At 47.4% G+C, this 26,424-nt stretch overlaps 1 protein-coding gene across 4 annotated transcripts in view; it reads right to left on the bottom strand.

The window, feature by feature from the left end:
• Positions 1–5,003: 5,003 nt before the first annotated feature.
• The window catches only part of FUBP3 (far upstream element binding protein 3), a 40,793-nt gene continuing 19,372 nt past the window's right edge, over positions 5,004–26,424 (bottom strand). For 2 of the 4 annotated variants that reach the window (XM_075112657.1, XM_075112653.1), the window contains exons 8-19: positions 24,732–24,894; positions 23,712–23,810; positions 21,619–21,723; positions 21,125–21,227; positions 20,352–20,452; positions 18,930–19,071; positions 14,015–14,175; positions 13,076–13,149; positions 12,491–12,567; positions 8,370–8,441; positions 7,526–7,653; positions 5,004–6,380 (exon numbers count right to left, since the gene is read on the bottom strand). In XM_075112657.1, the coding sequence (XP_074968758.1) occupies positions 6,372–6,380; positions 7,526–7,653; positions 8,370–8,441; positions 12,491–12,567; positions 13,076–13,149; positions 14,015–14,175; positions 18,930–19,071; positions 20,352–20,452; positions 21,125–21,227; positions 21,619–21,723; positions 23,712–23,810; positions 24,732–24,894 (1,234 nt within the window). In that variant the 3' untranslated portion in view covers positions 5,004–6,371. The remainder of the gene's footprint in view (positions 6,381–7,525; positions 7,654–8,369; positions 8,442–12,490; positions 12,568–13,075; positions 13,150–14,014; positions 14,176–18,929; positions 19,072–20,351; positions 20,453–21,124; positions 21,228–21,618; positions 21,724–23,711; positions 23,811–24,731; positions 24,895–26,424) is intronic. The other 2 variants (XM_075112654.1, XM_075112656.1) reach the window with 1 other exon arrangement.

Genomic DNA, 26,424 nt, shown 5'->3' with positions numbered 1-26,424 from the left:
AGCCGAGCAGAGATGCTGAGTGCTCTCCCCTCCACTCTCGCTCGCTTTCTTGCCTTTTTTTTCCCTTTATTTAAAGTAGTATTTCCAACATTATTTTGGCAAGGGGGTCACAGTACACAAAAGCAAACAGGGGACAGGAAAAAACCCTCACTATCCATGCCTTTCCAGCTGCGTCCGACTGCTTCATGGGGCTCAGGCGGCCTCGAAATGAAACATGATTGTGGCAAATCACGGCAGTAACTGCTTGGCCACCTCCGCAGCACTGCGGCTCAGCGAGCAGGGCTGGTGGCACGGGGCGGCCAGTTGCCAGCACCCACCGAGGCAGCCCCAGCACCATGAGGCCCTTGCTGAGCTGCTGGGAAACACAAAGTGTAAAATCCCCTCATGATGGCTTTTCTGCCCGTGACCAAATGTGTTGGCTGGGGGTGAATGAGGCATCGGGGGGTTCAACCTCCTCAAAGTGGTAGGTGCTCCCTGGGGCTCTGGCAAGGCCAGGGCCAGGCTGTGGGGACAGTCACAGTGCCCACTTGCTTACCCTCATCTCTGTGGTCTCTGCGCCCAGGGTGGATGCCAAAGGTACTCTCCAATTTTAGAGGCTCCTCCCTGACAGCACGGAGCAGGAGGGAGCAAGGCGGGATTTGGACTGCAGAAGAAGGAAAATCTCTGTACCTTTTCTTCCTCTCTGGTAGTGACCTGGGGATGGGACAATCATATCCCACCGCCATCTCTCCTGCATCCCGCCACTGTCTTTCCTGCATCCCACCGCCATCTCTCCTGCAGCAGCAGCTCCAGGTGCCTGACTGGGACCCATGCTGGTGACTGCACTGAGACACCAGCCCAGAGAGACCCTGCTTCCCACGAGGGCCAGGCCAGGGCCATGGTGGCCGTGCTGCTCCAGCAGTTGCCGTACCCACAGGCTGGCTGCAATGGGGGGATTGCAGGAGCTGGCGTTGAGAGATGGTGGCTGAGGCTGGGCAGGAGCAGGGTCCGAGGTGTCCAGCCCAGCCTCCCTGGACCGCGGCTGGGTAGCATCCCCGGGGCCAGGGGATGAGGGGAGGGATGAGCCCAGACATGCTGGAGGCAGCGAGGCTGTGCCCTGCCGAGGCGGAGGGCAGGGATGGGTGCCGGGAGCGGGGCCGCCCCGCAGACAGGTGACCCCGGCCGCAGGGCCGAGGAGGCAGGCGGGAGAGACGAGCCCTCCCGCGGCTCCTGCCCTTTGCCAGCCCTATTCTCTCCAAAACAAACAGAGCGGCGGCCCCTGCCTCCCCGTGTAATGACTCCACGGCAGCGAAGTTTAATATTCCCCAGTGAATGGCCCAAACAAGGAGCCCCGCCGGTCGGTGCAGCTCGCCGGGGCACGGCCGCCGGTGAGTGACGGCTCGCACAAAGGGAAGGGACCGTCTAATCCCCCAGGACCGCGGCACCTGCACCCCGGCCTGGCTGGGATTAAAGGGGAGCGAGCTGGCCTCTGCCAAGATCAGAGGCTTCTTTATAGTGGCCTTGAAATAGGATTTCCTCAAGTGATAAGGGGCAGGGTAGGAAGATAATCTGGGGAGTGCTGATGGTACCTGCCCCCATGTCAACACTAGAGATGCTTTTTTGGGTTGCCTGCCTCAAACCAGGTGCCCCAGACCTGGAGGGAGGTGGCAGGGGGACCTGGGCACCCCTTTCCCCTAGTGCCAGGGGTGTCTGGTCTCTCCCCGCCATCTCCAGCACCCGCCAAGGTGACGCTGAGACAAGGCTGGGGGCTCAGTGCCTGCCCACTCGCTGCTCTTGGCTTCGGGGGCTGCTGTCCCCTCTTGCCAATGGACCAGGGAGCTGTGGCTGTTTGAACTTGTCCTCATGTCACCTAATTCTGGTGTCCCTCCTGTAAGCAGTTTCCCAGTACCCAGTTTCTGCTGATTTCCATCATGTAAAATTGTGGAAAACTCCCTTTGCATCTTTCCCAGCCCTAAGAGGGCAGAGAAATGCCCCGTCTGCAACAGCCACCCTGCACTGCTGCTACTCAGAGCTACGCTGGGGTAAAAACCTTCAAACCAGCCAAATGATGGCTAAACAGCTCTTTACATGGAATAAAACACCCATGTGCTGCTTGACAGAATACACCAACACATTTATCTGCACAGGAACAACCTGTCACTGCAAGATCCTGATTCCTCACCTGCCACCACAGCCCTACAAGCACCAACAGCCCCAAAATTCCCCCCGAGAGTGAGGTGAACCACGTGGGTTTGCAGGAGGACAAGCAGCAGCATAGGTGGGACCTCACAAACATCCACATCGTGTCAAAAAGCCTCGCGTTATATACCATGAGCTCTCCCTCCGACCACGCTGTCCATCACCCACCCAGCTTACTGTAAATATACAGTTGCTCTAATGCGATTAAATATTTAATACTCAGGGAAGGGAAAAAAAAGTCCCATGCCTGGTTGTCTCTTTCAATAATCATTTTGGTTTAACTCACAATGTCCATAATGTAGTTAGTTCTCTAATCATGCAAAATTAAAGAAAGTATTTTAGACTATCTTAAAGTCTCCCCTCTGCTCTCAAAATAGCCTTTGCCTGTTCAGGCACACTGAATATAGAGCACAGGAGATCATCGGGGTCATCACAAACCCAGTGATGCTCTAGTGGTGTGCTTTTTCAGGCTGCTGCTCAGAAATGGTTCGCAGAAGGACCGCAATAAATTTCTACTTAGAACTAAGTCCCTATGCCCGAGGAGCGGGGCAGGTGCTGCACAGCCCGGGCAGTCCCACGGGACACGGGGCCGAGACGCCCGTGCCCTCCTGCGAAAGATGCGCCGCTGAATGGAACTGCGTTGGAGTCACGCTGGGAGGGAGCGAAGCCATCGTGTGCCTGAGCCGAGGCCTCGGAAAGGAATCGTGCTTGAAGGAAGAAATGTTATTTGTAAAAGTTGGGAAAGAGCAGGAGGCATCGAGCCGGGGCTGGGGACCCCCGCCGGGCCACTCACCTGGGATGTCTCTAACTCTGGTTCCTCCGTCCCCAGGCGCCGTGCTCCGGAGGCAGAGCATCCCCCAAACTGAAGGTCTCCTCGCTGTGCCCCGGGATTAACACCCGGCCACGGCCCCATGCCAGGCGCTGGCCCCCTGCGAGAAGGAAAAGGCTGCGCCGTCCCCACCGCCGTCCCCGGACACCAAAGCCCCAAACGTCACCCACATGCCGGCCCCTATGTGGTGCCTTGGGGACCTGCCCTGCTCCTCGCACCGTCCAGTTTCTGCCCAAGAGGCGGACAAACGCTCCCTGCCACAAAAACTAATGCAGTCGGGGCTTAATCCACTTTATTTGGGGATTAAGCTTGCCCAGAGCTGAGCAGGAGGCTCGGTTCCTGCCTCGGAGACCACAGGCTTGGCTCGAAGGCACCACAGCAGCTTCTGGGCTGCAAAACACACCTGAGTCGGGAGACAGCAGGAGCTGCCCACAGACCCCAGGGTGAAACACGAGGTGCCCTGGCCAGCCCTGGGGTGGCTTTGCCCATCACCCCCGTCGCCAGGACGCCCCACACAGCCAGGGACCAGGATGGCAGCAGGGCTGGAGCAGGGTTTGGAGGAACCCGGAGGTGACCAGCTTCTCGTGAGGTGCCAAGGCGTCTCTTTGCCTCCCACCCTGCCCCTCTCCAGCCCATCGTGGACTCACAACAGAAAGAAGTTTAATGGCTGCGGCCCCTCCGCCCTGAGCAGGCAGCAATAATGGAAATCAAATTGCTGAACTTGGGAGCGTTTCAAGCACTTTATCCTTCCAGGACACCAGACTGCTGATGAAAACCCAGCTTTGCAGGCACCATCTTAATGACAGGCCAAATTTCAAAGGCTTGCAAACTATTTCTTTTGCTGCCCCACCCCCTCAATAAAAGGTTGCATCAGAAAGAGATATTTCCATAATTTATAGTATGGGTATTTCACTGGGGAGATTCACTAATCTGTACTTACAGATACATTTAAGAAAATGCATCCTCCCACAATCCTGTGCCATTTACGACTATTGGCACAATCTGTAATACTCAGTCTTCAATTAAGGGACACCTTAGGGTTCATTATCACACAATTGCTCCCTGTGAACCATGCCAAATGCTGTTTTGGCACAGAGCTTGGAAGATGAATTAGAAGGAAGTCTTCTCGGTAATGCCCGCTCCCAATTCCCATCAGCAGCCTTTATGCCCTCCTCTAGCCATTTTTTCCCCCCTCTCCCCTCTTTCCAAGTGGCTTTTACTATCCCATCTTTCAATGTCTCTCTTGATTCTCTGGAGGTATATTTAGAGATGCTACATCTCCTTTTCTTCCGGCTCTCAACATGCCTCCCGCTCCCGGCTTTGCAGATGGGATCTTCTTCCCTCCCTCCCCCCCCCCCAGTCCCCTACAGCTGGCTGGCGAGCGGAGGGAGCTCTTTTAAGTTGGAGGGGCACAAAACTCACATTTTACACAAAAGGGATCTCTGAAGGGGCTAGAGTTACCGCCAAACTTGGCCTGGACACAGGTAAAAGCTACTGCTCCTTGACGTATGTCACAGATGGGAACGGCCAGCGCCGCGTCCCTCCGCGGGCCAGCGCTGCTCCGGCCACCCCGTTCGCAGGGAGGGCGCGGGGCGAGTCCTGGACAGATTCGGCCGCAAAGACGAAGTTGTGGAGGAGCGACAAATTCAGGGTATTAAACCCAGGGGCTGCCGCCTCCTCGCCGAGCAGCGACACCCTTGTGCGGCTGTAAATCCACACCCCTCTGGCGTGTAGGAAACTTCCCTTTTTAAAAACAGCTCGTTCTGGCCCAAACAGCTACAATTACAGCACCCTACTGTGGAAACCCTCGGTGCCAAGAGGCACTTTGACGCGACGTGGACAGAGTCTCACCAGAGTTAAGGCTCGAGCCGACTTCGCCGATCATCCCAAGCTACCCGGGCGCCACGGCGCGAGCACGACGGCGCGAGGAGCCGGGGGTCTGCGGGCGGGGGGCTCGCTGCGCGGGGGGAGCAAACGGAGCAAACCAGACTGGAAATACTTCACCCACAAGACACCTTGTGGAAATTTTATTATATAGAGTGTAAAATGCAACTGTCAGTCAAATAAAAAGAACACTTTTTTTTTTTTTAAAACACCATGCTCAACATTATCCAATTGCGTCTCTTTATAGTTAGACATTTCAAGCATAAGGAAAAATAAGGAAAGAACCCAAGAACAGTAACTTCAGTACATTTCAAAACGGAATGTCCTGCAGGGCAATTAAAAATGCAAGAAAAAATAGCTTCAATTCCGTTTTTCCTTTAAAAATACACTGTTATCTGTACAAGAAACACTACAGTAAACATTGGAAATCATATTATCCCTTTTATTAAATCAAAATTATTTAGCGCATACTGTGGTTAATACTAGATTCATTTATTTCTCTAGGTAATTTGACAAATATTAGATAAGAAAATATTTAAAAGAAATGAAAAAGCAAAAAACACCCTGGAATTAAAAAATAGTTACTAGCTTTTATATGGTTTTATGTTCCACAGTGTTTGTTAAAGGTACTAATAGCAGATTCATTTTAATATTAAAAATAACAGTATTTATATTTCTGAGAGCATAGAGGAAAGTTTTTTCTTTTTTTTGTTTTGTTTTCTTTTTTTTTTTTTTAAACAAGCTTGGAGGTCTTAGATACATAAATGCAACTAGCAATGGAGACATGAAAAATGTATTGCTAAAAAAATTAACACATTTTTATATTACCCCTTTAGACTCTAGAAATTATACAAACACTACAAAATGCCCCCCGCCCATAACTTGCCTGACAGCAAATTCACATAATTAATTACAATACATATCATAGTTCAGTTTTTAAAAAAATGCAATAAAATCAAAGACAGCCAAGATACAAGAAATTAGAAGTAAAACATTTAATGAATTTACATATTTAAGAATATTTAAATACTGTTTAAAATTTTTTTTTTTCTTTTTAGGATTTGTTACATACCACCTAAGACTTCCAAGCCACTCTTTCTGTTGCAACAGAAAAGATTGAAAATTAAAAGGAAAAAAAAAAAACACACAAAAAAACCACATGTTGAAATGTCACAGCTCTGGGGTGCGTTTTGGTGCCTGTAAATTCTCTGGCTTCTCTCCAAAAAGAATCCCGGAGGTTTGTTTTTTTTTTTTTTTTAAACAAATTTGGAAACAAAATTACCAGCATGTCCATAAGTTTAGTACATTGCTAATTGTTCCTGATTCTTAGAAAAGTTCAGTATAGATTATCCTACAACTAGTGTTTCACAAACAAAAGTCTTCATCAAAATGTTGCAAATCTAGAAACCTCTGTTACAAAAAGGTTTTCTTCCACAATGATTCCAAGAAAAAAAAAAAAAATTGCCACGAGGACCTTGTTCTACTGCTCCTAGAGAGGGGAGGAAAAGGAAAAGTTACTCAGTGGCAGCAAACGGCTAACGCTGTCGAGCCCTCCTCCCCCGACGCAGCCAGGTCTCGCGCTCCCGTTCCAGCCGAGCAGGATCGCTACCTCCAACGGCCGCTACCGAAGAGATCTCTGCTGCCCTAACGCCTGCTACCCCTGCGCTCGCCTTCCAGGAGTTCATGCCTTTTATCGAACAAGATCTCTCTTCTCTAGAGGGCCAGACTTTGAGAGAGGCATGAAGGGAACTCCCTTTTATCACCACTTCTAGGTCACACTTGGCCAGCGCCCGCGGCAAGCACCGATTCCTGCGCCCAGCTCGCCCTGCTCGACCTCGGCAGCGCCGGAGAGCAGCAGCGGGGAGGCTGCAGCTGCCTGAGGACGGTGCTGGCTCCCCACACCGCCTGCGTCCTGGCCGGCTCCTGCTCCGAGGAGCCAGAGTGAGAACAAGATTCGGTGGGGAGAAGCGCCAGATCCCACTAAGGCAAGTGTGCTCTGCGCGGACTTTTCGCCGAGCGCTAAGACATTCGCTCTGCAAACCCAGCGCTCAGGAAAGCCCTGTGGGTGCGACCACAATAAATCCCACACAACCCTCCGGTGGTCAGAGCGACAGGTGAGGCAAGATTTTACTTGGCAGCTGGTTAATCCAAATTATTTTTCAACAGTCTTCCCCTCCCTTTCAAGGACAGGGGGCTCCCTGCCCAGCAAGTGCGCAGCTCCTGTCCCAGCACAAAGCTTGCAAGAGAAAGGCACAGTCGGCACACGTGGTCCCAGACTGCACGATGTGCCGGTGTTGTGCTACCCTGCCAGCCTGGCTCCATCATGCCTTTTACTTTAATTCCCCAAAGCCACAAAACAGCCTGGGGGTTATAAGGAAAGGCTCCCAGGAGAAACAAATAACCTCCCAGTCCACTCCCAAAAAACCCATCACGGGGAAATAAGACTCTGACATTGAGACAACATGACAGGAAGGAGTGAGCATTTTCTCACTTCTGCGGTCACTTCCTCAGCCACAAAATACCTCCCTGCTTCACCGTGTGAACCCAGTGCAGACTCCCCACACCAGGGCAAGGCCAACGTACCCAAGTCCCCGAGGGAAAGAGCAGTGGGGTTCGGGGAACGTGAATACAGACCTGGCTGTGGGCCTGAGCCTGCCCTAGTGTCTGCCCATAGTAGGCAGCCTGCTGTCTGTAATACTCTGCCCAAGCCATCGTGTAGTCCGGCTGGGAACTTGCCTGAGAAGCAGCACTGGCAGCATGACCTGGAGGAAAAGAAGGGAAAAGGGAGAGATGAGCAATTCAGCAAGACCAAGCCCAGGGTTAGGATCTCCTTTTGGAAAGCTTAAAGAAGAGCCAGCCCCCTTCCGACAGCTGCAGACATCTGAAAGAGCAATACCGGCTTTCTGCTGTTTGGATATGACAGGACAGGCTTCGAACTGGCCTGCAAGTGACAAGGCAACAGCAGCTAGAAAGCGTTAAGAGATGGTTCCCGTGGCTGCAGGGACAGGGTCTGACGGCCTGCACCCTTCATCCTTGGCCTGAAGGCTCCAGCAGCACGGTGTCAAACACAAATCCAGAAGTCGGCATCCTGTGCTGCTTAACAGAATGGAGAAAGCCAGGCCCGTGTTTTTCCACATGCGCAGAGCTCTCCTACCCTCTCAACAACCCATCTTCAGCTTTCTGGTTTTTGTTAGCATCAGTTCTTGCCGTGCGCTATGTTTCCCCCAGGCATGGGGGAACACAAGGTCTACTGTGGTTCCAGGGGAGCACCTCTCCCGAGGTGTGACAGCAGACAGCACGACCGAGAGCTTTCAGTGGGAGAACTACATGCACCATCACCAACAGGAGAGAACCAAAAGGGGTTTTGGAGAGGACTGGAAGCTAATAATGGCAGGGGATGGAGACGCAAGTCGTCAATTAGAGGTAACTCTGTTTACAACAAGAGTTGTTTCATCTCCAATAACCCTGTTTCACTCACTCTGTTTTTTGAAATACTCCTCCCATGCTTTGCTGTAATCGGGATGGCTGTTCTGCTGCTGGCTCTGTTGGCCTGTGCAAAGATGACAACAAGGGGCACGTCAATATGGAACAGGTGACAGTTTCCAGCCAGTGGCATCTACCTTTCCACTAGACAGGCCCTGGATCTACCTCAGTTGCCCAGATGTCACACTTCAGCTTCCACCTTTCTACAGTGGTGGGCATCTTTAGTTCAGAGAAAGCCAAGGAAGAGCTCAAGTTCCTGATTTCATCTCACCTGTGCCCTGTTAAAGGGTATTAAGCCAAGTCTCCCTGCTGCTGCGACCTGCTCAAGCCGGAGCACCATTGCTGGGAGCTGCTCAGTTTGCATATCAACCACCCTACGCTGTCAGGCCACCCTCATCTAGCACAGGGACGGAGGGTTCAAACCCCTGACAGAATTGAGACCTGCCACCTCGACCTCCAGCCATGGAGCTGCCAAGGGAACATCCACGTTTTGAGTCATCTCACTTGGTTTTCAGGGGTCCGCATCCATCACTCCCACTCTCACCAGCAGACCACGTCTGAAGGAGCACCGGCGGGCAACACCCACCTGTACAGGCACGAGCCTCCAGCGCACCATCTGCCCCTGCACACAGCTCTGGGGCAGCCAAACTGCCACCAGGCGCAGGGTCCTCAGGACCGAAGGGAGCCCTGAGCTCTGCACAAGCACAGCCAGCTCCTCCTGCCCTCGGCGCTACCCCCACACGCACCGTCCGCAGAGGCAGCCGCGACACTCTCTGAACAGCCACAACTGGCTCTGCGGCGCAGTCTCCAGACACTGCCTGCTCTGAGAGGGAGCTCGCAGGCCCCAAAACCTTGGTCTAGCAGAGTCCCCCTCTCTGAAGCACTAAGACACCTTCAATCCAGCACGTCTAAGTGCTGTTGCAGGGGAGAGTCCAGCCAGCCGGGCGCAGAGGCGGGATGCCCGCACTTCCCTTAGTCACAGTTAGAGCAAAGAGCCCTCAGCCAGGCACGCAGCGAATGAAAAAAAGCCCTGAACAGAAAACACAGCAATTAGAAAACTGCAGAGAGAAGCAGGCACGGCAGGAGCGTGAGTGCTGAACACAGCCACACCACACACGGACGGCAGGCGAGGACAGGAGACATGCGTGGACGAGAGCCCTCCCCAGCCCGTCCAACTGCCTGCGCTCCATGTCCAGCCCTGCCCGCGACGCCAGCCGAAGGGGGGCTTTGAAGTGGGGGGAAGGGGGAAAATAATACACTGCAAGTGTGAAGTGGGTGGAGGGAACAGGGCAGCAGTGTCCTGTCCAGGGGCATAAAAGCGGGTTAAAAGACTTGACCAACGCTACAAGTCAGGACCTTTTCTGGCAGAGGTCAAGGCTGCCTCAACTGTCCACCTGCTAATGCCAACAAAGGACCTCCTTCAATGCCTTTTCTTCTAGGAGAATTACAGTCCGCAGCAGGCTGAAAGGACACGCAGCTAAATGCATTTCACAGCAAAATGTTTCCCCAGCCAGTTAATTTATTTAAGATGGGGGAAGTAATTAAAATCTAAATACATGTGTAGGGGGTGGGGGCCTGCCCCTCCTCCCACAAGGAGGGCACTCTCGAGCCTGTCCCGAGGAAGCCTGCTCGGAGAACAACTCAGCCGGCTCTTTGACAGGACTAGCTGAGCAGCAAACCAAGGGGCTGCTGCACTCAGGGAAGGACCCTTCACAAGACTGTTTTCAAATTAAAACCTTAGTGCAAAAGCAGGTATTTACCTAGCTTCTTAAAATAACCCTCCCGCGCCTTGGTGAACTCCACCTGGCCTGACTGGGTACCACTGTGATCTGCAGCAGAAAAAAGCGGTGAAGGCTGCTTAAAGCACAGCATTATCTTGTCTGTCCTCTCTCCTTATCAGTCTGCCTTCAGTATGACTCGCTACAAACAGGAACATGGAGAATCATAAGTAGGCATGGAACTAGAGAGCCAACATTTTCCATCAGGTTCAACAGCAGAAATAAGACACCTGCCCCCAAAACACAGCCTTCTGGTACTAAACCCATACAGGGGAAGGATAACAGCATGGAAGGATGCTTCACTGGTCTTGGGAGCCACCAGAAACCTGACAAACTCATTGCAAAGAAGCCATCATTGGGATACGAGCCGTACTGTCGGTCATCAGGGCATTCAAAGGGTCTGTGCTCCTTATGCCAAGCTCCAAAGCCAGGAGGTGTGAGCTCGAGACAGACTATATGTTACAGAAAGAGATTCCGCCCCCCGCCAGTGGCTGGTGGGCAGGATAAGAGGATGTTTCAGGGACGTGAGAAAGATGATAAATACTAAGGTGAGTTTCTAAAGGTATCTTGCAAGGCAAATAGCAATGCACATTTTATAAGCATTTATTCAAAGGCTTTATTGGGAACATTAAAATGGCATGTTTTTGTAGAGCTCTCCCTGCTGCACTGACTGCTCTGCTTCCCAAGGCTCAGGGAAGTCCAGGGCTCCTGGGGGTGCACAGGAAAGGATTGGAATAACAATTTTTCCTGTAAAACAAGCTAATGGGAAAATACTTTTCTTCAGTACCATACTATTCCACTCCTGTACAAAAGAGTCCTTCCAAGCTCACCATTGCATTTACTGTTCTGAAAATAGAACAACTATTCTACAAGTCCCTAGAGCTCACAGGAAAAATCCTGATTTTTAGACTGTGATTGTTCAGGAGCAGGACTCTTCCAGAGGCTTATTTTTTATTTGTTTGAGGAGTGTAACACACTTCCCATGCAGGGTTCCTACGTCCTACTGAAGCGCACTAAGTTAAACAATGCCAAATTTCATATATGCACAATTTCATAAACATTAAAATGTGATTAGTGTTACAGGGAATCACAAGTGCAATTGCAGGCATTGCTCCTCCAATGTTTCCTCCTCCTCAGGCACCTCAAAGAGTGGGAATTTATACTGAAATTAATAAACTATTTCATTGCTATATCAGCCTTAGCACTGAAAAGCACCTGTCATTAAACCCCTTTACAATTACCCCCCACCTTTGGTGCTTAGCTTTAGTTTTTACAGGACCAGGGCATTAAAAAAACTTGTATTTCCTGAAAAATTGTGATTGAAAAGTGTCTGTTGGACATTACTGCCCATCACATGAGCTTTGAGATTACCAGACTGTGAATCTGTTCCATTTAGGGCAAACCATTACTCTGGCTGTTGAAGACACAGGATGATGCAGTTACCAACGTCACCACTAACATTTACCACTCAATTATTCTGACAAGGGGGGCTCCCCGTTCCAACCTGCTGAATTTTGACTGAACAGGGTTTTAGGAAGAAGTGACACTTCGAACCTTGAAGAGTAACAGCCAGCCTGACTCAGTGTTGGTGGCTTCAAGTGGAAAGCCCAGCAGCAGGAGTGATCTGGGGTCAGTTTTTGCACTAATGACTAAGGACATGTGTGCATTGGTTTATTTATTTGAAAGCTGGTTATCCCTCTGGCCTCATTCTGAACATTTAGCACTGTGGAGGCTGAGCAGTTCTCATCAACTCCCGAAAGGAGACAAGGGGACACTACTACAGCCAGTGAGGATGAACCAGGACAGAAGCCCTGCCTATCCTTCCTTCCATTTTCTGCATCTCCTTTCCCAGTCTTCCCATCAGACTGGGAGCTGAACAGTCAGAAGAGCTCATAAAGAACATTTTAAAAAGAAAATAAGCAAGAACTGCTAAGGTCAAGAACAGAGAGATGGGAGGGCTCACCACCAGACATGATGTGCCTGTTTTCAGGGGAAGTGGAGTTGGCAAGTGCTTGCCTGGAGAATCCAGGCAGAAGAGGGCCTAAGGCAGAAATGTTTTTCTTAGGAACAGGCAGCAAGGACCGAGTTTCCACACAAAGAGAGCAGAAACAAGCAGTAAGCAGTCAAGTGCACAAAAAGCATTACAGTTTCCGATGGACTTCGGCTTATTCTGAGCTCAAACACCACAGCATGCCTCCACACACTTCTGCTGCTCAGGAAATTATTTTGCTGTTTTCACACAAGCGGGTCTCACAGGTGAGCCTGTGTTTTGCAGGCACGAAGCAGCAATTACAAAGGGAACATCAACCCTTCTCCAACCCCGGTCCTAGACACTTACTCGGGACTTGCTGTCCAGGCTGCTGCCACGTCTGGTAGGTACTGCCCCAACCCTGCGTCATGAACGCCTGAGGACCACTGCAGACGACAAAAAGGCACGCTGAAGTAGACAATAAAATACTTAACAGGTCATACACACGAAGTTGCCCACAGAAGCGAAATTGTTACTTATGGTCAGCAACCGCTGAGCAAACAGGTGAACATGGGAACAAAAGGAAATGCTGTTTAGGTGTGACTGCTTGATATCGATCTTGACATTGGTCTGTTTGTGAGGCCAAGGTGAAGGCACATCATACTGAAAAGCACTCCTTGTGCTGTGTGCAGCTCAGGCTTCTTTCCGTGCTCTCACTGCACTAGAGATGGGAATTTTGGAGCTGCCAATACCTACCTTGTTTGTAATTTAATAGCTAAAATCCTTCCTGTAGTCAAGCTTAAAGGATTGATCTCACTCGCTTCTTGCTTCTGAATGCTCCCCCTTTAAAAGGCTCCACTTATACACCACCCCTTCAGGGCCTTCCACCCTCCTCCCAATGCTTTTACAGCTCCCAGCCATTCCCAACAGCCCATCCATGATAGAGAAGCTTACTTTTGATGAGGTGTAGCGGGTGCTTGGCTGAACGGACTTTGACCAAATCCTCCAGGTCCACCCATGCTGGTACCCTGTCACAGAATCCACAAATATTTAATGCCAGCTCTAAGCACAGGGTGGAGGCAGCTAGTATCAGCAGTAAGAAAGAGGAGAAGACAGCCTGGGACACGTTCCACTAAACCCCAGCACCTGAAAGAAGTGGCTGATTCTCCAAGGACGAAGTTCTCAGGACTGTCAGCACACTGCAGGAGCCCAGCTTCAAAAGCAACTCCGACCAGCCCAGAAAGGGGCTAATGGGACTATGGCACAGTTGGAAGTTTTCCTTTGAATAGCTTGGATCCTGAGGTTGGTATCAAGGCTTCTCCTCTCAGGCAATTCAGCATAAAGGTTGCTTTTCAGCTTTACCATGCCCCAGTTCAGTATTTTCCATACTTTCTTTTACCCAAGACTCCCCCTTCAGTAGTACTCCAGCCTGACATTATTAAGCTTCAATACCACAGCACTGCATTAAGTGGAAGATAAGTCATCCTGGATTTACTGGAGCAAGGAGTTGAGTGTTACTTTCAGGATGATGATGCCAGGATTGTGTCATTCTCACGCAGTGACACTATTGTCTTCCCTTCCAAAAAAACCCAATAATCTCCTTTCACAGCCTTCTCATACCTTTTTATTGCTGTTCTTCCCTCTCATACAGCTGCACACTACCCTTGATTATGTCAGCAAACAGTCAGATCCTTCTGGGACCACAGCAAAAATTAGTCCAATGGATGCTGGAGGGCCAAAGTTCAAAACAGCTGCTAACAGGCAAATGGTTTTGAAGCTGAATAACGTAAGCGTGTGTATTCTGTGCCATCCTCTAAGTCCAGGCCTACACGTACCAAAGAGTGAAAACACCACATCTGAAAGAGACAGACCAAGATCAGAGATGGGACTTACACCAACTTTCTCATCTATGAGATGTCTAGCGAGTTCAATTTGCTGGGGAACTCCTCTGATTGTGAATATTCGTACACCGGGGTCTGTGTTCGGAGGTGGGTTTCTCTGGAGCTCCACATGGGCTCCCGACTGCTGATTTATGCTCTTGATGTTCTCACCACCTGAAGAAAAGAAAACCAAGACATAAGGAGAGATATTCAGCATCCTCTTCCATAAAAGCATATCAGAGCCAGGTTCTGGTAACGGAATATAGCTTCAACTATCTTCTGCATGCCTCAGGTGAGGTGGGCTGAGGAGGGCAACAGCATAAGAAACCACAGTACCTGAGCTCAAGTTGTTCCTTTAAACACCCTCATAAGCAGCACCTGAAACAGTGAGCTACTGCAATGGTGTTTGGGGTCACGGGTGGTGCTGTTTTAAGAATACATACAAGTTCCCCTTGTGTGCACATTTCTAGGCTCCCAAGAAAATGCAGCATATCTGAGAGACACTTTGACAGACCAGATGCAAAAACTGTACTGACTGAATTCTGGTGGTTTTGCACAGCTGTTCATAAATCTCAAGAAAAGAAAGTCACCTGCAACTGAAACATGTTTTTCTTTCCTCCATGAGGCTTTTTTTTTTCCCCCCACCATCAGGCATTTCATTCCACTAAGAAAAATCCACCAGCCACATACCTTGTAGCTTAAAAGCAAAGCTTAAGCTTTCTCACAACCATGTGCTGTTTAACAGCTTATTCCCTTAAAGAAGCCCCCGCTTACCGCACTTCCCGTTCACACTGTGGTGTTCGCATCCCTCCAGACAACTGCGGTAGTACAGGATTTGAGGCTGTCTTCCACTATTTCAGAGCTAGTTGTGCATGCAGTGAACATATCTGGCTAGTTTGCCATCTGGATACACTAGAGCACAGGAGTGCTTCGAGCAGGAAGCGTCAGGGCCAGCTAAAGTAGATCTGATTTCCTGAAGACCTGCTAGGTCCTGGTCTCTTAATGAAATTTGCTTAACAAAAGCCTCAGCCAATGTTACAATGGTTCAATTCTTCTTTTGGAAGCTCACACAACTTACAGACCAGCTCCACTCAACTGGAGAAATTAAAGGGTGCGGGGAAGGAAGGGGTTTTACAAGTTTTAAATCACAAACCAAAAACCACCAGCCAGAAGTACAAACAGCAAGCAGGAAAGAGAGCAAAAGAAACTAACCAGAGATTTTTGTTTGCTTTATAATTAAAGAGTCTCCAAAAATAATCTCCTCAATTTTGCTCGCATTTCCATCTCTATACATCCAGCACAACTTCAAAACAAACTGGATGTTGCAGACACTTGTTCATTTCATTGTAATGGACTCGTGACCTTTTTAACATTTTAAAGCCTTCTTGGGGAAGGGAGGAGGAAGAGTTGCCAAAGGGCAATTAACTCTTTCTAAATGAATTTTTGAAGATGCATTTAACAAAAGATAATCGTGTCACATCCCTGGGCAGACAACAGGGATTGTACTGTGCAGCCAAAAGCCAACCCACTTATTTTCAGTCAAGCTTGGGAAAGCGGTAAGATGAACTTTCAGAACCAAGAAGGGTTTTTTTATGTAATGCTTTTGTCTGATGCAGATTTGTTTGAAGCCCTAGTTGTTACATATTGAGGTGAGATCTGAATCAACAGCTATTTCCTCTGCTTAATGAAAACCGAGGACCCTTTCAGCCAAAACAAATTCAATCATGAAAGAGGGAGAACAACTCTGCTAGGTGACAGAGGCATAACCACAGGTTGCTACTCACAACACAGTCTAGGTTTCTCCTTCCAAAAGGGGATTAAAAAATTTGAAGCATTCTCAAACTGGAAGCAAGGAGAATACAGGTTTAAAATCATTTCCCCATTTAGCATTCAGCACCAAGTTTGTTGTTGCTGGGTCTGCTTCAACATCAAGTCCCTCCTAGACCACGCTGCAGGATCAAGTCAGTTGGCTCTCCAGGTTTGGTCAGAGGCTGCAAGCTCCCACCCCCAAACCAGGACTTGGTGCCTTTCTCCTCCTTACCCTCCAGTCTGGTACATGCCAAAGTGCTCCCTCCCATCCAAGCTATCCCAATTCAGCCTCCAGAGCACGCAAATGAAGTGACGCAGTCAACATGATGCTGCACGATGCCGGAAGGAGTTCATCTTCCCCCATAATGAGGTGACCCGCTCGGCACATGGTGGCTGTCTATAGATGCATTCAGCAGCCCGCTCCATTCTTCTACCTGATGGGGGGCAGAAGTGATCCAAAAGCGGCCCCCCAGCTGGACGTGAAATCGTAAAGCAATTAATCAAACCTGCTAAAAGGCAGAGCTGACAAGAGCCAGGCCGGCCACGTTATCTGTCAATATTGCTGTATTTATCATGGAAATCCAGCGGGGGCCCAGAAAGGCTGTGGTTTGTTTCCAAGCACCACCAAACAGAGAAAGCGCTTGACATGTGTATGGCGCTTGTCTCCACCTTCCTCGAGTCTTTCAGAAAAGAAAAGCTGCACCTACCCACCCTCTAGAGGAAAAAGCTACGCACAGGATTCGCGGGGAGCCGAACACTTCTTACCAGCTCATAAAGGCTCACGCTCCCAAGCTGAGAAGTGATGTCCATGAGAAAAGGGCCCTAGATCTTCTATCATATATGCTGTAAAAATTGAGCGGAGAAACTTCTCATTTCCCTCTTTTCCCCACTTCCAAGTGGCGACAGGCAGCTGGAAGCACAGCAGCAGTTACCCCGGCCACATCGCACACGCTACACCCCGGGGCCACGATACTCGTTGCTCGGGTGCTAACCTCAGAGACCAAAGTGCATGAGCCCACAGGACTCGGCCAGATTGTACAGCCAAGTCCTGTATCGCAGGGGAGGTCAGGGGAAAAAGGAAAAAAAAAAAAAGAAAAAGCTGGAAGCTGCTCAGAAGCCAAAAAGGGAGGAGCAAAGGTTTTACAATTGGTCACTGTTAAAAAAACCCCACCGACATTCCCTCTCCCCACAACGCCCCACAGGCAGTGGGAAAGGAAATAAGCAGAATCAGGTGTCTTGCATCCACATATGGAGAGTGTGGTACATCCATCCTGGTCCAGGCCCCAAAAGGCAACGCTACAGCCATCACTCACTTGACAAAAATGAAGGCTGCAATGAACTAAGAGCATAGGCACTGTAAGAACACCAATTACAAGGCGGTATTACAAAGCTACAAGCACTCAAATCACCATACAACTAGTAATTAGTCACTCCAGAAAGCTTCTGATCTGGCCGGTTAAGAATCCCTGTTTTGCTGTTGTGGAAACAAAGGTAAAAAGCCACCCTTCACCCCTACAGCGAGCCTGTGCCAGGCTTTGCACTTGAATGCTGGGACATCCAACTATGCTACCTGCATTTATCTTTTCAGCACACAGTGCTCTCTGTAGTCACAAATGCTCCACTTCAGTGCACTGCTGCACAACAAGTGACCTTTTCTGATCCTTTATTAAGGATGACTAATGGATACAGCAATAAAGTTTCATTATAATTTAATTTTTCCATACATATAACTCTCACCTGTGGACTTCAAATTTGCTTTGCTTGATCTTTTGCCCAACTGGACTGTTCAGCGAGATCAAGCACAATCACTGTAATTTCTGCATGATGGGCAGACCAGGTGCTTTTTCATATTGAAAAAAGTTTTCAGGTTTGTGAAGACGTTTATGGCAAAGAAGAACATCTGAAAATAATTGCGGATACATCGCTGACAAGCCCGTGTCCCATATCTGTGTCCCTTGTCATCCAGTAAGGCATCAGCCCAGGGTGCCACAGGGGCCAGACACACGGAAAGGAACAAGCGAGATGCAGCAGGGTTGCGCAGCAGGGGAGAGAGGCCACAAGACAACATGTTTCATTGCAAGCGCACTCCTGCCCAACACGATGGCAGGAAACTAAATGTCACTGACACATGGCACAATGCCCCCAAGTCTCTGCCTCCTTTACCTCTGTAGCCAACCTGTTCCTATTCTGTTCACCTCACCTCTGCTGAGGCTGAAAGCCAACTGTGATTACTTAAATACCAGTTAAGGCATATGTCATTCTTTCTGAAACAAGCAGATAGCAAAATTAAATACAACTCTCTTGATTCATCAGTATATTTACTCAGAAGCATAGCAACAATTCAGAGCCGTAGAGCTTTTCTATTCCTGGCTCTAATTTAAGTACTGCCCTTACCCGATGTGTAGCTCATGTTCTGTGACAGGTTGAGACTGCTGCGGATGCACTGGTTTCATAACTGTCTTGGGGTTGTACTGGTTCTTAAGAGGAAGGCCAGACAACTCCATGTCCATCTCCTTGGCATGGAGAGATTCAACAGCTACGACAGCCGAGGAGCTTCCATAGCAGCGAACATGCTCATCTGAGTGAGATGAGGAACACCAGCCTGCTCTGTGAGGCTCAGATGCGAGCTCATAACTGACAAATCCTGCTACTTCACTTGATTCAGACACTTCAGATACGTGGCTGGAAGCAGCTACTCTTATCACTTTCAGAGACGTTCCATTTTATCACACAGCACTCACAGAAATCCAGCACGAGGAAATGACTGTTCTGCTTGTCCCTGATAAACTGTCCTTTAAACGAATTTTCTGTAAAAAGAATCCACAAATGAACCTGTCTTTTCTCAGCCAGCTGCTTGTTATAACAAGCTTACTTGACAGCTCTGCATGAAGAGCCTCTCTTACAGACTGTGAACAAGGACCTGGAGAGTACAATTATGAGTGAGAGCACCACATAAAAACAACCACAAGTGCTTATAGCTTATTCCTATGCTGCATTCACTGGCAACTAAATACCTGCAATTACAGAAAACTCCAAGGCCTCACTGTCAGGCAGCAAGAATGCGACCGTCCCGAGAGCGAAAGATTGCAAGCTCGAGTATTTAGTGTCACCGAACCCACCTTTGCCTATAACGAGGCCACACTTATCGGCCGGCACTGTGTAGGTTATTTCCTGCATGCCCCCAGGCGTTCCAACGCTCCAGTCCCCACGGCCACGACCTCTTCCTCGGGCGACAGCCAAGCTTCCAAAGCCATCTCGTTCCTTGGAAGGTAAAAAATATGTATCAGTGGTTTTTTGTTGGCCCAATGCACATTAAAAGCAAAATACAGCAAGGTAAGTTAAATTGCATTATAATCAATGGCACTGAATTAAGGTATTTTTGGACTTCAGTTTCACATTCAAGATTTTGAAGCACTTTAAAGAAATGCCAAGTAACGCAGGTTACAGCTGCCTTCCTGAGTCAGGAAGGTATTTATAATTTTTAAATGCATGCCTTTGTATCTGCTAAAATAAACCTATAAACAAGCATCAACTACTAAAGGACTTTTAGTTTGTGATGGGGGCTTTCCTCAGAGCAACCAATAGCTCTTGGCACTGACACACACAGAAGTTGCTTCCAAACCCTTTCAAGAGTCATTCTTTAAAGAACTGCTGGGATTACTCAGCTGAAACGCACATTTTCCAAAACTTCCAAAGGAGGCTTTTAAATTCAAAGACACTTAAAGGACATGCCTATTTTGGGTAACTGATTTCTCCAAAAGCAAAAGGTGACGAGCAGAGGCTATCAGGACAGACCTCAAAATCTAAGTGGATGATTAAAAAAAAAAAAAAGTAATTAAGCATTCAAACCAGATCTCAGGGTAAGAAGAGATATCAAGACCTACTCTTGATGAAGAAATTATGCTCAGGTATCTGGTCAGGAATGGCCTGACATCTTTACTTCTGATAATACAAAGGGAATATACCTCCTGCATGAGTCTGCCCTACTACTTCACCCACCTTTGTACTTCCTGCTCTTGGGCAATGCAAAACATTGGTGTCTGTCTTAGGCACAGTGACCGCGTACGTGAGCGTTCATTGCCTTCCCCTGCCTCCCACAGCTGCCAGACCAGAGCACTGGAGCCTGAAGAGGAGGCATCATCGAGCACTTAATGCTCTGCTGCCCAAGCGTTACTCAGCCTTACTGAGCAGGGCCTCTAGTCACTGTCTATGCTACTGCTGGGCCCCATTCCACCAGGTCACAGTTTCCAAGTAACTTCAGAACAACTAAACCTGTGGGGTAAATGTGAAGCTACAATAAGGCCTCATAATACTGCCTGAGAACAGGAGACCTTCCCGTAACTCAGGCAGCCCACATCACATTAGAAAACCAAACAAAACCCAAACCTAACATCTCTGTCCTGGGCAGCAGCACGTGTGGCCTGCCAGAGGGAAAATTTAACACTGTTGTTCTTCAGATGGTGGCATCCATCCACACAGCCACACGCATGCGACTACATTCCCATATCAGCATTTTTCTCCCAAGAGCCTGCAGAACCCACCTGTGCTGTGACAATAAGCTCACTGATGATGTGTGCTGCGTGTTGACACCTGTCGGCAAGCCCCATGACCTGTGCGACTCTCTCGGAACTAATCCCATCATCTGTGAAGAGAGGTGGCAAAGACTAAATTAAAAGGAGAAAACATCCACCTGCCAACAAAAGCTTCCTTCTAGCACCATCGTTGCTAGCAGTGTTTTCACACAATATAACTACCTCAACAACTACCTCTTCCCACCACCTTCAGCCCCTCTTCCATGGACTGGAAGAAGACAAAACCAAACCCACGCTGCAAAGCAAACAACGTCCCAAATGCAACACGTTCAAATGTCAAAAAGCCATGAAAGAGACTGATATAATTTGAAGAGGACAAAGGCAGCTTTGATAGGTGATCAGACAGCCAAGGACCCAGAGAAAGTTACTTAGAATTAATCAACTCCTGATCCCCAAAGGCTTTAATGTCCTGAAGGAGAATTCTTCAACAGAAAATAAAAGGGGTTTTGTTATTGTTATTTCATTTATCCATACAGTTACCACTCAAGACATGACTGTTGTGACATCTAATGTTTGCAGATGAGCGGTATATAATCTTACTCTCTGAAAACCAGAAAGTGCACAAGGAAGCAGCACATCATATTTAAACGGGTTTCAGAAAGAGACACAATGCACCTTTAAATTAGACAGGCCTAGCTGCTGTAACCTCAGATCAGATTCACTTAGCAATCCCAAACTGGAACGCTGGTCAGAAGGTAACAGCTCTTCATCCTCACACAAACCTGGTTTAAATTGAATCCTAACTCCAGCATCATTCTGAATCTTTTTGATCATTTCTCCATTTCTTCCTATCACAATTCCAACAGCAAACCTGGGCACAGAGACCTGATGGGAAAGGCAAAGCAGTATGAAAGCTCAGAAAACTAGACTGAATTACTCTGATTTTACACGTAGATGCTCTTAACTATGAGGACAGGCCACATTAGGCAGCTCCAGGCTACAGAACCATATCGCTTAAGAAAAACAAACATGTGGCCGCAAATTCCTTCCCCGCTAAATGAACTCTGCACTACCAAGAATGCAGCTTAGAAAGACAATTAGAAAAGTGCCATCTGGGAGTCCATGAGAACTCCTCTTTGCAGCCAGACTCACTCTTCTGGCAACAGAACACAATGCATTTAAAAATAAGCTTACAGGTTACACGTGCCATTTGATGACTTCCACCCACTACCCATCCCACAGGGAGGTTAGCAGAGTACTTGTGAAGAAAACATACCTCTATGCTGCCTCCTCCCATTCTAGAACTGAAATCATTGCGTACGCCTCGGAAGTCTGCCTGATCTTTCTCTCGGATGATCTCCAGTACCATTTCCCTCGCTTGCTACATGGGGAAAGAAGTTACAGTTAGCTTAAAATTATTGTGCTTGCCATCTTGGTGTTAGGGCCTCAACAGTGGCTAGTGGTCAGGCTTCAGGCAAAGCAATCTCCATCTGCTTAACAGAAACAGCATTCTAATTTAGAATTTCTTTTTCCACAGTCAATGGAGATCTGTTCTTGATGGCATCATCCATGTCTGACAAAACCTGCCAAGTGTGCAAGGCGGCAGTTTGTGTGCAATTGCTTCCTTCAGTCTTTCAAAAAGGCCCTTTAGCTATTAAAATATCTTTATTTGGTTTTCTTTTTTTTTTGTTTGCTTTTAAATTAAAGGAAGGCCCTTTCCTACTGCATAGAACTGAAACCAATACAGTAAGGTAGAAGCTGTGGTAGCATAGCAGAGAGCATGTCCACTAAGAGCTAGAGAGCAGGTACCAAGGAGGCAGGTGGGCAGTAGTGAGCTTACTGACACTCAGAAAAGTTAAGCCCAAATCCGCAGCAATCCAGCAAGACATTTTCTAAGACAAATGAATATTCTTCCTACCTACTTGCAGCCCTCAAGGCCATTCACAAGCTTGCATGTAGCCCAGCTAGTAAAAGTGTACCTTGGAAATAAGCCAACAGTAGCCACCATTAAAAAAAGCCTACACGTCAAAACCAAAGCCTTTGTTTCTATATACTACCCGTCAAGCTTTTGACATTTTGGTTCTACCTCCAAGTTTGACGGACACTGGTGAATCTGACTCCTTTCACATTTTTACACATTTTCCATGCCCCCATGGTATTTTTTACAGAAGAAAACAACTCAAGATGTTTCAAAGAAGCCAAGACAGAAATAAGGGCAATGGAGAGATTTCATAGGGATTTGAGAGTTAAGAAACACTGTTGTGGCATCCATAGAATCCCACCAAACCCAAGGATTCATCAGGCTTCTTATGTGCTTTCTAAGCATGCTTAACTTTAAGTGCCTCAAAGATCTTCCAGCCTATACGTGCTTGGCATGATTTATGGCATGGAAGATGTGACAACAGCAACTCTTGCAAAGCAGAAGCAGCCACCTGGGAAGCAGCGGCACTTCAAGTATCAAGGCTGCCATTAAACTTCTTTTTGCATATCTTCACCTCCTCAACAAATATAAGAATTTTGGAAAAAATAAAAGCCAAAACACATTTAAATCTAAAAGCCCACTTGCAGTAAGAAGTTTGAAAAATACAACCCAGACATACTATCCCTGAGCAACATCAACTGTTGCAGCAATTTATGGTTCAGGAGATCCTATGAAACAGAACTATGTTTATTAGAGCCAGGAATGCTAAGCTAGATTTTACGTACTTAGCAAGGTATGAAAAGCACTTGCTGACAAGTGGAACACGCCACAGCTAAACTTTAATTCAAGCATTCCCATCATGCTGCAATCTTCCAGTCTCCAGCTGAAAATGTGTTTTTGCTTTGAACCGCAGGTATGAACACATCTGTAGAACCCTGACACAAGGAGACCGAGGTACCAATATTAAGCAAACCCCTTGGTTTCAGGAGTTGTCATGGGTTTGGTGTTTTGGTTTGTTTTTTTTTTTAATTACCTGCGTCAGTTGGCTGTCTGAGATAACGCACCTTCCACAGAACTCTCTCAAATGTGTGGTTAAGTTAGTCACTAAAAACCCAGATGCTCACGTAACATATAGCTATGATTTTTGTTTCACGGACTGGAAAGCATTTCAAAGCTACTTTCTCCAAACCCTCCTCCTCAGCTCTTCTCCTACCCATGTCTAGTATCTACACGGAGTGAGATCTCCTAGGTTACGCTGTAAGCAAGCCAACACTTTCTAGTCTGGTGTTTTAACTTGCTCTACTCAAAGTTCAACCTTATAGAACAAACAAAACCAGCAAGGATCATTACATTTTCAGTTGGATTCAACTCCATTAGATGCTCACAAATATGCTGAAGTTTAAACTTCTCCTTGGTCTCTGGAGTAACTGCTTACTTTTATTACATACCTGTATTTTAAATACATCTCCAGTAATGCGGAGAGGTTTGTCTGCTCCAGTAGGCAACGGACCATCTTGGATCATAATCATTTTCACACCTGTTCGTTCCTGAAGAAAAAGCACAGAGCACTTTGCTAAGCAGAGTCCCTGAAACAAAGGACTACAATTTGGTTACTAAACATTATGTAGGTCAAATCAGCAGCTTTACAGAACGCTACTTTAGCTCTTCATGGGTACTTATAGCACAAATTCAGTAATAGTCCTGGAGTCTAAAGGACTGCCAGAAAGTGTGCTACTCCTGAAGTTCTCAAATAGCTGAATCCCTTGGAAAGAGAACCCACCTACCTCAACAACTGACTTTCAGCCCTTTCCAAAATTTGTAGCTGTCTGCATATAATAGTTATTAAGTAACCAGCCTTAAAACTATTAGATGACAGAGGCCTAATCAGGGCACTCAAAAACCTACATTTTTGACCTAGGTGCTTTTCTGAAACCTTCTATTCTTTAAAACACTTGTACCAGATGGAGGAATAAAGAATGTCTAGGAACACAGATTTACACATAACACAACACTGTTAATTAGAAAGGTATGGGATGAGGGAAAAAAGGAAGACATACGCCAGCTTTACCACAGATCAGCAACAAAAGAGAAGCACAGCACTCTGCAACAGCATGGCTGGCATTAAAAACTATTGCAGCAGCAGCAGACTAGAGATAGCCTTTTCTTGGCTACAAGGATCCCCTCCTAAACAGCACGCACCAAATGTTATCTAAAGCACATGAGTTTCTTTCACAGTTCTGGCAAAACTCCACTACATACGTAGCTGGGGCCAAACCGATTTCTTTTTTAACACAAGATTGGATTTGAGTCCAGCTCTCCGAAGGCAGAAGAGTAGTCCCTGCTGTAGAAGGTTAGAGCATTTAAGGCTCTCCATTTCAGCACGCTCCTGTTGATTTAGAGCACGCTCTTGTTGATCTAGAGAAGCTGCAGTAGGGAAGAGAGCCCTAAAGTAAATGCATCTTGCGCACCTGCAACTGTTTTATTGTTTCACCTCCTTTGCCGATGACTAGACCCACTTTGGATGCCGGGATCAAAATCTCCTGAATCGTACTGTTGCCATCAACATCGTTGTGAAAACCAGGTCCGTTCCGACAGCGATCTACAATCTGCCCCAGTAGCCGTTTTGCTTGTCTTTGGAAAAGAATCGAGGGAAACAACCATTAGACAACATTGTTCCACTTGACCAAGAGACCAGGAACCATCGGAATGGGAAGCGATCGGGGAGAGGAGAAGTAGTGAAAAGATGAAGGAAACCATAGTTAGCACAATGTTTGCTTTTTTTTGTTTGGTTTTTTTTTTTGGTAACTCTTCAATGTATATTTTCCCCTATCAATATTACTTATAAGCAGTTTGATTTTTGAAAGGGGAAGAGAGAAGGAAGAGCAGCAGCATGCTCTGACCTCTTTGGAAGTTAAGGATAATAGCTGAGCTATAGCATTTGGGGTGCTTATTTTGAATGAAGATGCTCTAGGTTCTAAACTTTAACATGTCTACAATATTCGTTAAAACTCAAGCTCTGTTCTTCTTGGTCAAGACAAAACACACTGCTGATACTAACACAGCGCATTGGTTAACCACTCTCCAATCAGTCACAGGCAACTGCCTTGCTCTTCTCTGCCTGCTCTTACCAGCAGCACCAGAACACTGTTCTAACACAGCCTCTGCCCCAAGCAGTAGGTGCTGAAGCTACACCGCAAAGCGAGGCAAGAACACTGCAGCAGCAACCAGTGAAAGACTGGGTTCTTCTACTCCTGGTGAGAAGAGACACACAAAGAAACATTTGGGAGATTAAAGATCCCTTCTCTAAAATCTTTAGCATATCAGAGGTAACGGACAGGGTTTCCCTTCATCTTGAAGGCTCCCAGTACCATCACATCCCTTTCCTGACCTTCTCTCACAACCCTTCTCAAAGCAGGCAGAAGAAAGTCACCAGTTCCCTATTCAGTCTAAAGCAGCGTCTCCCCTTCTCTCCACTCCATACCAAGCCACATCAGGCACCCTAGGAGGACTGTCTTCTCTCTGGTGATTTGAAGAAACAGTACAAAGTCATCCCTCGCAAGAAGACAGTCACCCAAGACAGCTCAGGGGGTGGTGATCTGAGGCTGTACACCCATCAGAGCACTGCTTTGTCTTGACTTTCTCACAAAACAAGGCAAAAGGTGGAGTTTCTGGAAGAGTCTGAAGAGGTTTTATCCATCTACCTTCACATTTTGCATAAAGTTCTTTTAGTGACAATATAGAGACTACAACAGTTAATATACAACAGATTTCAGATGAGAAGGAGTAATTTGGAAATCAACCCTACTAGTTTGCTGCTGGATATAACTAATGGAAACACTCCTCACAAAACCTTTTAAAGAAGCCTGACATCTAGATTGGTTTCCCTACTTCATTTTCTTTTTCTACAAGTAGCCTGAAAAGACAGTTCAAACAGCCAACTTAACAAGAATTTTAGCACAAAAGTAAATTAAATTTCACCTAATTCCACATCCTCAACACCTTGTTCTCCTTCACAAATTGAGTATTCTCACTCTTCTTCTTTTAGAATTATTAATATTTTGTTTAAAGACAGCCTTGGACATGACTACATTTAACTGCTTATTTCAGAACCATGAAATCTTAACTATACCTCGTCCCCACTTCCCCCAACTGCATCTCATC

Source organism: Phalacrocorax aristotelis, chromosome 17 (assembly GCF_949628215.1).
Source record: "Phalacrocorax aristotelis chromosome 17, bGulAri2.1, whole genome shotgun sequence".
NCBI lineage: Eukaryota > Metazoa > Chordata > Aves > Suliformes > Phalacrocoracidae > Phalacrocorax > Phalacrocorax aristotelis.
The sequence above is the reverse complement of the archived record's forward strand: the minus strand, read 5'-3'. Positions and strand labels throughout refer to the sequence as shown.